Source organism: Sinohyriopsis cumingii, chromosome 4 (genome assembly GCF_028554795.1).
Source record: "Sinohyriopsis cumingii isolate HCF-2022 chromosome 4, ASM2855479v2, whole genome shotgun sequence".
In the NCBI taxonomy this organism is placed as follows: domain Eukaryota; kingdom Metazoa; phylum Mollusca; class Bivalvia; order Unionida; family Unionidae; genus Sinohyriopsis; species Sinohyriopsis cumingii.
In genome coordinates, this window is record NC_142964.1 from 132,996,825 (window position 1) to 133,009,099 (window position 12,275).

General features: G+C 35.5%; 1 protein-coding gene across 2 annotated transcripts in view; it reads right to left on the reverse strand.

Moving 5' to 3' along the window:
• Positions 1–12,275, reverse strand: part of LOC149802115 (nonsense-mediated mRNA decay factor SMG5-like) — a 192,124-nt gene that overhangs the window by 97,676 nt on the left and 82,173 nt on the right. The window contains exons 16-19 of one of the 2 annotated variants that reach the window (XM_089956507.1): positions 10,794–10,860; positions 8,343–8,481; positions 7,409–7,484; positions 6,465–6,643 (exon numbers count right to left, since the gene is read on the reverse strand). In XM_089956507.1, coding sequence (XP_089812633.1) covers positions 6,465–6,643; positions 7,409–7,484; positions 8,343–8,481; positions 10,794–10,860 — 461 coding nt within the window. Of the gene's footprint in view, positions 1–6,464; positions 6,644–7,408; positions 7,485–8,342; positions 8,485–10,793; positions 10,861–12,275 lie in introns of both variants that reach the window. The other variant, XM_089956506.1, reaches the window with a different exon arrangement.

Sequence of the window (12,275 nt, forward strand, 5' to 3'; positions counted from 1 at the left end):
AGCAGCAGAGGGGGTTCGTCTACAATTATTTTGGGGACAAACAATAATCGTAGACGTGGTATTTGACCTCTATGAAGTGTCATTATTTTTTTGGTTCAAACACAAGGTGACCATTCCCTTAAGTGGTCTGTTCACCCCCTCTGCTGCTTGGTGTAACAGTATAAAAAGACACTTTCGTACATTCGTTTATCCATTAATTTTATAATTTTCAATGACTGACGCTTATTCTCAATTACTTTCAAGCACTTTCCATGGTAAAAAATAATTTTCAAGTACTTTTCAAGGTACAAATGAACCCTGTGGATTGGATGACAGTTTACTTTTTGTACCTAAATACTACATAATAGCAGGGGTCTCAAACATGCGGCCCACCAAGACATATCATGTGTCCCACAAAATGATTGGAGTCACAAGGTGTCATGAGAGATAACAAAGGTGATGCAGCCCTTGTGTCATCCGAAATGCACTCATGTGGCCCCCCCAGGGTAGTTTGAGTTTGAGACCCCTGAAATACAGTATTAGATGGATTGAATGACAGTTTGGTGTTTGTATTTAAATACTACATCATATACAGTATTAGATGTATTGGATGACAGTTTGGTGTTTGCATCTAAATAACACATCATTTACAGTATTAGATGGACTGGATGAAAGCTTGGTGTTTGTATCTAAATCCCACAACATAAACATTATTAGATGGACTGGGTGTCAGTTTGGTGTTTGTATCTAAATACTACATCATATACAGTATTAGATGGATGACAGTTTGGTGCTTGTATCTAAATACCACAACATATACATTATTAGATGGACTGCGTGTCAGTTTGGTGTTTGTATTTAAATACCACATCATATACAGTATTAGATGGACTGGATGAAAGCTTGGTGTTTGTATCTAAATACCACATCATATACAGTATTAGATGGATTGGATGACAGTTACTGAAGAATTAATTTCAATCCTCAGAGATAAAGTGATGGCTCATTTACCTCAACATAGAGGCCTTCTGAAGGGGAAGTTAAAATGCACAGAATTAAATCTAAATCCTTAATGGTGTATCAGCTCAAACTTCAGGTTGTAAGATTTACAGGCTGATCTAAACACCACTGAGCCATTGTCAAGTTTAGATCTTACCAACAATATGCATAGCTGGAGCAAGATCTTACTATCAGCTCCACAGTGTGTGTTTGCCATGGTTCATGTTCAATCAAAGGTTTTTGGACATTTTGTGCCAGAGGTATCCAACGGTTGGGAGAAAAGGTAGTTTACATTGGAAAATAAGCCCTAAAAATAGCATGTTCTTCACAACAGAAAGAAGGGAACTGTCATGACAGAGGTTTAGATCATGATGAAGCTGATGCATACACTTACAGATTAAACAAATTTAGTCTTGTAATTGAGTGTCATGGGCTTGATCAAGAGTCTTTTAACTGAGAGTGTCATGGCCTTAAGAGTCATGTAAGTGATGGTGTCATGGCTTTAATTAAACAAGTCTTGTAACTGAGTGACACAGCCTTAAAATAGTCTTGTTTGAGAGTGTCAAGGTCTTGATCAAAAGAGTCTTGTAACTGAGTGTCATGGGCTTAAAACAGTGTTGTAATTGAGAGTATCATGGCCTTAATTAAGGGTCATGTCATGGGATTAAGAGTCTTGTAACTGAGTTTCATGCCTTAAAAAAGTGTTGAGAGTGTCATGGCCTTAGATGAGTCTTGTAATTGATCGTGTCATGGCCTTAATCAAGAGTCTTGCAACTGAGAGTATCATGGCCTTAAAAATAGTTGAGTGTCATGCCAGTCTTGTAATTCACAGGGTCATGGCCTTGCATGAGTCTTTTAATTGAGGGTGTCATGGCATTAATCAAGAGTCTTGTAATTAAGAGAATCATGGCCTTAAAAGAGTTCTTTTAATGTAGTGTCATGGCCTTAAAAAAGAGTCTTTCAATTAAGAGTATCATGGGTTTAATGAAGTCTTGTAGCTGAAAGTGGCATGGCCTTAATCAAAAGAGTCTTGTAAATGAGTGGCATGGCCTTAAAATAGTCTTGAGAGTGTCATGCCAGTCTTGTTATTGAATGTCGTGGCCTTAATCAAGATCATGTAACTGGGTGTCATGGGCTTAATCAAGAGTTATGTAACTGACAGTGTCATGGCTTAATCAAGAGTTATGTAACTGAGAGTGTCATGGGCTTAATCAAGAGTTGTATAATTGAGTATCATGGCCTTAAAAGGGACTTACCTTTGAGAATTTCGTGACCTAAAATGAGTTTGGAGAGTGTCATGCAAGTCTTGTAATTGACAGTGTCATGGCCTTTAATGAGTCTTGCAACTGAGTGTCATGGCCTTAAAAGAGTCTTGTAATTAAGACTGTCTTGGCCTTGATCAAGAGTCTTGTATATGAGTGTCATGGCTTTGATCAAAAGAGCCTTGTAACTGAGAGTATCATAGACAAAATTGAAGAGTGTCATGGCCTTGATCAAATGAGTCTTGTAATTGAGAGTGTCATGGCCTTGATCACAAGAGTATTGTAATTGAGTGTCATGGCCTTGATCAAAAGAGTATTGTAATTAAGAGTGTCATGGCCTTGATCAAAAGAGTCTTGTAATTGAGAGTGTCATGGTCTTGATCAAAAGAGTATTGTAATTGAGAGTGTCATGGCCTTGATCAAGAGTATTGTAATTGAGAGTGTCATGGCCTTGATCAAAAGAGTATTGTAACTGAGAGTGTCATGGCCTTGATCAAAAGAGTCTTGTAATTGAGAGTGTTATGGTCTTGAACAAAAGAGTATTGTAATTGAGAGTGTCATGGCCTTGATCAAGAGTATTGTAATTGAGAGTGTCATGGCCTTGATCAAAAGAGTCTTGTAATTGAGTGTCATGGTCTTGATCAAAAGAGTATTGTAATTGAGAGTGTCATGGCCTTGATCAAGAGTATTGTAACTGAGAGTATCATAGATAACACTGAAGAGTGTCATGGCCTTGATCAAAAGAGTCTTGTAATTGAGAGTGTCATGGCCTTGATCAAAAGAGTCTTGTAATTGAGAGTGTCATAGATATAATTGAAGAGTGTCATGGTCTTGATCAAGAGTATTGTAATTGAGAGTGTCATGGCCTTGATCAAAAGAGTCTTGTAATTGAGAGTGTCATGGCCTTGAACAAAAATGTCTTGTAATTAAGAGTATCATAGGCTTGATAAAAAATTCAAGAGAGTCTTGGTGAAGTTACTGATATTATATCCCAGTAACATCCTCAGGATACTTTGCAAACGGAGGCACTGGATCCACTACATTGTCAGCTGTTAAATTTTGATATGCAGTGGGGCTAAAATGGTTCCCAGGCTGCCATGTTCACTTTCCATCCCTGCCCGAGCTGTTGAGGTTTGGGCATATTACTACCTAAGTAATTTGAAAGTGGTCAGTAACACACAGATTGTCACAAACTTTTTCTTCTTATTTTTATTGATCAGAGATCAATACAAATATAAAATAATATATGACATCATAGCACAAAAAGTGTAATTACAAAAATAAAAGTTTATATACACACAGATTTATACCATACACATTTTTAGGAAAATTTGAAAATGGACAACTCAGCACAGACAAGTCAGAGAAGGGGCAACCCAGTTTGGAGGCAGACATTTTGGAGACTGAAATATTTGCAGAAGGGTCACTTCAGAGACAGACAATTCTGAGAATGTGAGCAATGATTTCAGAGATGGAAAAGTCAAACAAAAATGCAAAGTGAATTAACAAGACTCACACATAAAAAATGCTTTGATGAAATGAATTTTTTTAGAAACATCTATTGCTAAAGCATATGAAATATGAATCTTGTAAAAAGAGGCTACACATTTCGTGCAAAGTTACACCTCTACAGTGAGTGAGTGCATATATTGTTAAAATAATGAAACACAATGTAAAAATTCTTAGTTTCACAAAACCTTATGTTTTATGAATAAAATTCTTTTAAATAATTGCAAACAGGCTTGATCATTACATCAGATTCAAATATCCATCATAGTTTTTAAAAAGTGCTTTATGCAATCTGGTTAATGCTGCATTAGTCATCAATGGAATTACAAGTACCATAATCAGACACAATGCAATAAAGACAGTGATCCACAAATAATCAATGGAATTACAAGTACCATAATCAGACACAATGCAATAAAGACAGTGATCCACAAGTAATCAATGGAATTACAAGTACCATAATCAGACACAATGCAATAAAGACAGTGATCCACAAGTAATCAATGGAATTACAAGTACCATAATCAGACACAATGCAATAAAGACAGTGATCCACAAGTAATCAATGGAATTACAAGTACCATAATCAAATACAATGCAATAAAGACAGCGATCCACAAGTAATCAATGGAATTACAAGTACCATAATCAAATACAATGCAATAAATGACAGATATCCAAATCCTGATATTTCTTTTGATTTCAAGTAATCATGATTTTAAGGGTGAATTGCCTGTCTCTGAATTGTCTCCTCTCCAAAACTGTCTGTATCAGAAATGTCCATCTCCGAATTGTCTGTCTCCAAACCATCCCTTCTCAAAACTGTCCACTTTGATTGGTTTGCCTCTAAATTTTCCTCACTCCTCCACACACATACAATGACAAGTGTCAATGAGGTCTTTGTCCTTTATCTCTTTTTAAGTTAGGTTTTTGGCCCAAAAACATTTACTCTGTTATGTATATTCAATTTGCTTTGTTTTTTTGTTTTTTTTTAATTCATTACATGCTGTGCTTTATGCAAAATTGTATCTTGTAGCTGACCTTGTCCAAAATCAAGTTCATTGTATACCTGATCAAAGTCATTGATTTTTATTTAATTCTGTAAACAACTAATACATAGCTAATATTTTCTCTGTGAGAATTAACTCAATATTAGGATAATTATTTAAAGAAGTTAACATATCTATTTTGGTCCGAGTCAAGAACATTGAATTTATAGAGGATCTCAAATGGGTAATGATTTAATACTGAATTTATGAAATGAGTTGAATAATGTCCAGCTTTTGCGAGCCTTGGCCCCGAGTGGCCGAGAGGTCTAAAGCGCTCTTCGTTACGGATCACTGTCATCTCACCTCTGTCTGCATGGGTTCGAGTCTCGGATTTGGCTAATGTGGGTATGTGTTGTTGCTATTGTTGCTGTAGGGTTTAATGCCATTTTTCAGCACAAGATAGGCTATACATGGCGGTCAGTATTAATGTTGGAGGAAGAACCCGGGAAAACCCCGGAAAGAACCACCGACCCATGAGAAGCTACTGGCAAGCTTTCTCACATACCCACATTGGCTGAATCCGAGACTCGAACTCATGCAGACAGAGGTGAGATGGCTGTGATCCATAATGGATACCACTGTAGACCACTCGGCCACTCGATGCCCCTGTGGGTATGTGAGAAAGCCAACAACAACAACAACAAAACATCACATAGTGTTTCAGTGGAAATTATTTTGTTCTGTGTAAAAAAGAGTCCCAACCGAAGTTGAGCTAGTATTGACATTTAAAAGTAGATTATATTTTTCTGACAAATATAAATCAAAGATCAAGTGTCCTTCCAAATAAACAGAACATTTTACACAGACAAAGTCATTTTTTAACACAGAATATCCATTGTGTCTGATGTTGCATTGTTTGATGCACTGTACAGTTGACGATCTATATTTACATAACCTTAAAGTGCCACTTTCACAACTAAACATTACATTGATATTGCGATATCCATGTGAAAGAAGGTTTACTGGAGGCAGAAATTCCCATATTTACTGTAATGTATCTGTGACCAGATAATTTGCAGTGTTTGATTTGGAACAGTAGACTACAGAATATGCAAACAAATTTAATTTTGACTCATTATTCTTGGCTTCATATGCTAAAAAAAAGAAAGAAAATAAACCAGGTATTATTTTTGTCAGTCAGATTTTGAGGGCTTCCTGGCAATATACACTGCATTAATTTTTGTATCACATCGTAAGAGCATGTATATGACTTGTTTGTACTTCACGTACTTTTCCATCAATTTCTATGAGTAGTAATCCAATCCATGCACTGATATTTCAAGATTTGGGGATTACCCTAATCTCAGAAATCTGTTAAGTTCAACAATGACAAGATGAAAATTATTCATATCCACTCAACATGAAAAGAATATTCATTGCTTCAAACAGATTACAACCCCTTCCAATAATTTTTTCTGCTCTTTTCTGGCTGAACCAAAGAATGAATTAATAAAACAGAAAGTAAATACCTGTTAGTTAATAATTCCTTCAATGAATGTTAATAGATCCAAAGTAAAAAGAACATTTCTGATAAGATACAATGAGTTATGGACAAATACTACTGTAGTGCTGCACTGTGTCCAAGTTGTGTGATATTTTATTCCATTCCCTTGTAAAATACAATGGCTGTGTCAAAAATAAACTATGATTTATCTGAAACACCAACCTCTTGCACATCTGTAAGCCGACCAGACATCTTAATGTTGAAGTCAATGGATGAGTGGGCCTCTGCAAGGGGAGAGAACTGCAACAGGCTTATATCCTCCCGCAGCGGAATGACCTGTCTCCACTCGACATTGGACACATTTAACATTACCATCTTAAGCTCCTCCAGCCAACACTGATCTAAAGTGACAAAGATGGAGCTTTCAGAAATATATAATATAAAGATGTCACAAAATTGGTCACTACTCTGGTCTGTGGTTGAACTAACACATGAAACAATCCTTTTCCATGACAACACATTGAATTTAAGTACATTTTATTTCCCATAAATAAGGCCAACTGAGATCAGACTTTATTTCCCATAAATAATATCAACTAAGATGACACAACAAGTTCTAGAAACTTTTAGATTTGGGCTGTAGAACAGTGCAGGATAGGAATTCTCATGTCAAAAGTTGTGTAAATTGAAAAACAGGAGGCCTTCTGGAGCACTTTTAAGTCTCTGACAGTGACTAGATAATTTTAACATGGAAAAAAATTACAACTGTAATCTTTCCATGCTTTATAAGGATGGAAACTGAGTACAGGCATAATAGCTAAATTAAATTTTAAAAAACATACTTATTTTCAATCAATGAAAATGCTGGATAATGATGAAATGAATTTTCATTTTGGACTAATAAATGACTTGATCCAGCATATGGGTGGCTCTAAGTCAATGACTTAATGAACTGATTCAATACCCACTTGACTCTGTGTGTGTAAATTTATGTAATCTTTAAGTAAATTCCAGCCTGGACTAAAATCTTATTCGATTTAGCATACGAGTAGGTTGCAAGTTTTGAAGTCCATGACTGAATGAAATAAATTACTTTCCAATATAAACTGACCTTTTATCTTTATATTACTTTATCATATTATGAAGAGAGAAGCAGTTTTTCATACCATGCTTGGCCAGAAGAGTCTCTGATGGCAGGATGTTGAGAAGAACTGAGAGGCGGCACCATACAGATTGGGAACTCTGGATGAGGAAAATGTACAAATTATATATCATGATGGTATTATACGCTGGTAATAAACCCCCTTCAAAAGGTTTATTCTACCAGCCTTAAAAGTATAGCCAGTGACAGTCTAAGTTACATTATAATGAACTAGGATATGAGCAAGGTTTTACCGTAATGGATACAACTACATTATGTCATTTTATAAAACCAAATTTTAATTATGTACCATAATATTATTGGGACTTGTACAGTAAACAATCATGTCAAGTGTAATATTATTGGGACTTGTACAGTAAACAATCATGACAAGTGTAATATTATTGGGACCTGTACAGTAAACAATCATGTCAAGTGTAATATTATTGGGACTTGTACAGTAAACAATCATGTCAAGTGTAATATTATTGGGACCTGTACAGTAAACAATCATGACAAGTGTAATATTATTGGGACTTGTACAGTAAACAATCATGTCAAGTGTAATATTATTGGGACTTGTACAGTAAACAATCATGACAAGTGTAATATTATTGGGACTTGTACAGTAAACAATCATGTCAAGTGTAATATTATTGGGACCTGTACAGTAAACAATCATGACAAGTGTAATATTATTGGGACTTGTACAGTAAACAATCATGACAAGTGTAATATTATTGGGACCTGTACAGTAAACAATCATGTCAAGTGTAATATTATTGGGACTTGTACAGTAAACAATCATGTCAAGTGTAATATTATTGGGACCTGTACAGTAAACAATCATGTCAAGTGTAATATTATTGGGACTTGTACAGTAAACAATCATGTCAAGTGTAATATTATTGGGACTTGTACAGTAAATAATCATGGCAAGTGAAATGGATGATAAGTACCTGAGCACATGTCATGATAACCCCTGAGTTACAATTCATCCAGTCACACATGATCTTCACGACAGGTAGAAGTCCCTCACTCTGCATCACCTCAATGACATTCTGTAGGTGAAGCAAGTCTTGATCTGCCTCATCAGAACTGCTGAACAAAGAGAAATGTCAAACAAGTCCTAAATATAAACAACTAAGTGCCCAAGTAACGGACAGTCCTACAGCCAGAACTTTTCTAACTCTTATGCGGACCTCTCTTCTCTGAAAGCTTCTTGTCCAGGGGTAAAGACAGCAGAAAGTACGAGCTTGCTGGTAATGTTTCTGACAATGCTGGGACTTAGTAAAAGACATTGAGCATGCATAACAGCACTAATGACTTCAAACTGTACATCTGCAAATTTTTCGTTTGAGTGAGAGAAAAAAAAGAACTGAGAAATTTATCGTTTTATTAAATCCTTAAGTTTTCCTCAGAAATAAATTGATATTTTACAGAATTCAAAAAATACTGAATTTTTTAAATAAGTAACAAAAAGAATTATATTAACAAATCTGAATTCACAAAAGAAACTTGTGAAACTGGAGGCAAGACATTCCGTATAAAAAGAGGACATGACTCTTGTCAACAACCAGAAAAACTCAAGCTAGATAATGTAAAAGGTTAATCTCTGTATTAAATATATCGCTATTCATCCAATTTGTCTTCAGTATGTCCAAAAACAGGGAAATAGTATGAATAGACAAAATAAAGAAGTAAAGACCATGGAAACACTTAAACCACTTCACTGAAATATGTCATAGAAAAGAGAATTAAAATATTAACATCCAAACTACATCACCAAAATCTTTATTCATGTTAACAAATAAGTCATTGGAAAGAGGAATATAGACTAGAACAACTGAAGAACTTTTGATGGAAGGTAAATCTTATTAATCTATGATTGCTGTTTACCAAGAATGAACCAGAAATAAAGGTTTGGATATCAGAGAATGCACCACAAACTAATGACATTTTAGAATTATTGACTTTTTCTTAGATGTGTAAAATTATCTTAAATTCCTCATTAAAAGTATGCAACATAAGATTTTTTAATGCAATTTTTATGACATTAACTTTGCAGAAATTGTATCGCTTCAGTATTTAAAATGAAGGAACTCTGGATCTATAGAGATAATACAATCTGAATAACATGTACCCTGATACATCAATGAAATAATAATCCGTATGAATAATATGTTATTTTGTGACATGACTCAATTAAAAAATATATTGTTAATTAGTTTTTTTAAATTATATTTCATTACATGCTATTGTAATGTAACATTGTATGCTGGACTTGACCTTGTCCAAAACTGAGTTAATTTCTGCTTGACCTGGTTTCTTTTTAATTTCATTTTATGTAAACAACTAATACATAGCTAAATTATTCTCTCTGTGTATGGGCTTAATATCAAGATCTTTATTAATATAAGTAAATATGTTCATTTGGGTCAGGGTTTTGGACTGTCCTAAGTGAATTTTACAGGTTATGGATTTTACTTTGTAAACATCAGGATCATTCTAGAAGGTTATTTTCTAAAAGTAATGTGTTTTTTTTGTTTTCTTTGAAAATGCTACTTGTGACCTGAGGTCAAGTAGAAAACTATATAATCATGTAATTGTGAGGACAAGGTCATTTGTGCTTTAACATCTAGCACTTTCAAGTTGTACATTATATATTGTGACCAGTAGCTTAGGGCTGGAATTGTTTTTGTTCAAATTAATGAATTCAAGTAATGTTTTTTCTCTGGAAATACAAAACTGCTCGGATACAATTTTGGATAAAGACGTTCACTGGAATTTATACTGAATTCACACCTGAAATTATATTACTGTGATTCAACAAACAACTGTTGACACATTGACACTTTAATATCTACCACTGACACGTCATCAACTTCAATTTTTGGATTTTTTTTGGATTTAATTTGCAATAGTTCTTTTTTCTAATTTTCACTTTGTATTCAAGGGAAATAAATTATTTGTTAAATTTTACAAAGCTTGTTGTCTTTCATTCTTTTCTGTTACTCATTTTAAGAGCATAGACTCATAAAAATACACTCGTATAACCCTATGACCAATTACAAAACTGATATATCTACAACATACTCAGTAAAAAGTTAGATCCAGCTGCAAACAGCATAGACACAGATCTACCATCACATAATGCAATGGCAGATCTTGGTCTATGCAGTTTGTTTGGACTAATAAGTATATAAAAAACACAGAGCCTTATCTACCAGTGCATTATGCAATGGCTGATCTTGGTCTATGCAGTTTGTTTGGACTAATAAGTATATATAAAAAAACACAGAGCCTTATCTACCAGTGCATTATGCAATGGCAGATCAGAGTCTATATTGTTTGAAATTGGACTTGTGCTATAAGTGAGTATATATGATAGATGATCCGAAGCTGCTTACTCATCCTTTGTACTGCTGCTATCACCACTTAAATCATCCACCTCAGTCTCTGTAAACACGGACTGTTCTGTAAAAATAAAAATGGCATAAAATCTCACAACTTTCATAAACATGATTATTTTATCTCATGTACCCAAAATGAAGCTAATGCAATAAACCTGACATCTTATACTAAGCAATTATCTGCCACCCACCACAACCAGCCAAACTATATACCACTCACTCACAGAATCCAGCCTCTTTAAATAAATAGTTATAACATTCTAAGATATTTAAAGATTATCAGTATGTCACAAGCAAATCTGATGACAGATGCCAATGGTCTCTATGACAGTATGGCTCGAATCTCAATAAATCATGCAAACCTCATTCAATCTTACAGAACCTCAATCATGCAAACCACAACAATATGAATTCTGTGTTGATCTAATCACACGGTACTCACCCTATGTACTTCCTACAACAATATTGTGAAATACTACACTCCAAATTATTTAATAATCTGTGTTTAGTTTATCTACTGAAGAGTTAAGCTATGTGTGTGTGTGTGTGTGTGTGTGTGTGTGTGTGTGTGTGTGTGTATGATTTGGATTTTTCATGTAACTTTAACAATTTTTCAGTCATATTGCTACAATATCTGCAGTATGGCAGTTTATAGTGATGTCTAGCACTGGGGCATCATGCCGCAGACATGTAGCATCATGTCCCCCCCCCCCCAGTCACATTATCCTGACACCAGGCCAACCAGTCCAGACACTAACCATTTAATGCTGAGCGCCAAGCGAGGCAGCTCTTAGTACCATTTTTAAAAGTCTTTGGTATGACTCGGCCAGGGATCAAACCACTAGGCCACCAGAGCAGTCAAGACTTGGGATACTTAAGATTGGACTGAATGACTCTGTACACTTAAAGAACTTCCACAAGCAGCTAAAGGACATCCACATCCAGCTAAAGGACTTGCATATGCAGCTAAAGGACTTCCACATGCAGCCAAAGGACTTCCATATGCAGCTAAAGGACTTTCACATGCAGTTAAAAGACTTCCATGTGCAGCTAAAGGACTTCCACATGCAGCTAAAGGACTTCCGTATGCAGCTAAAGGACTTCCATATGCAGCTAAAGGACTTCAATAGTCAGGTAAAGGATTTCATTATGCAGGTAAAGGACTTCCACATGCAGCTAAAGTTGTTGTTGTTGTTGTGTTTAACGCCATTCTTCAGCACATGATAGGCTATACATGGCGGCCAGTATTAATGGTGGAGGACGAACCCGAGAAAACCCCCGGGAAGAACCAACGACCCACAAGAAGCTACTGGCAAGCTTTCTCACATACCAACATTGGCCGAATCCTAAACTCGAACCCACGTAGACAGAGGTGAGATGGCAGTGATCGGTAATGGACAGCGCTTTAGACCACTCGGCCACTCAGGGCCCCTGCAGCTAAAGGACTTTAATAGGCTGGTAAAGGACTTTCACATGCAG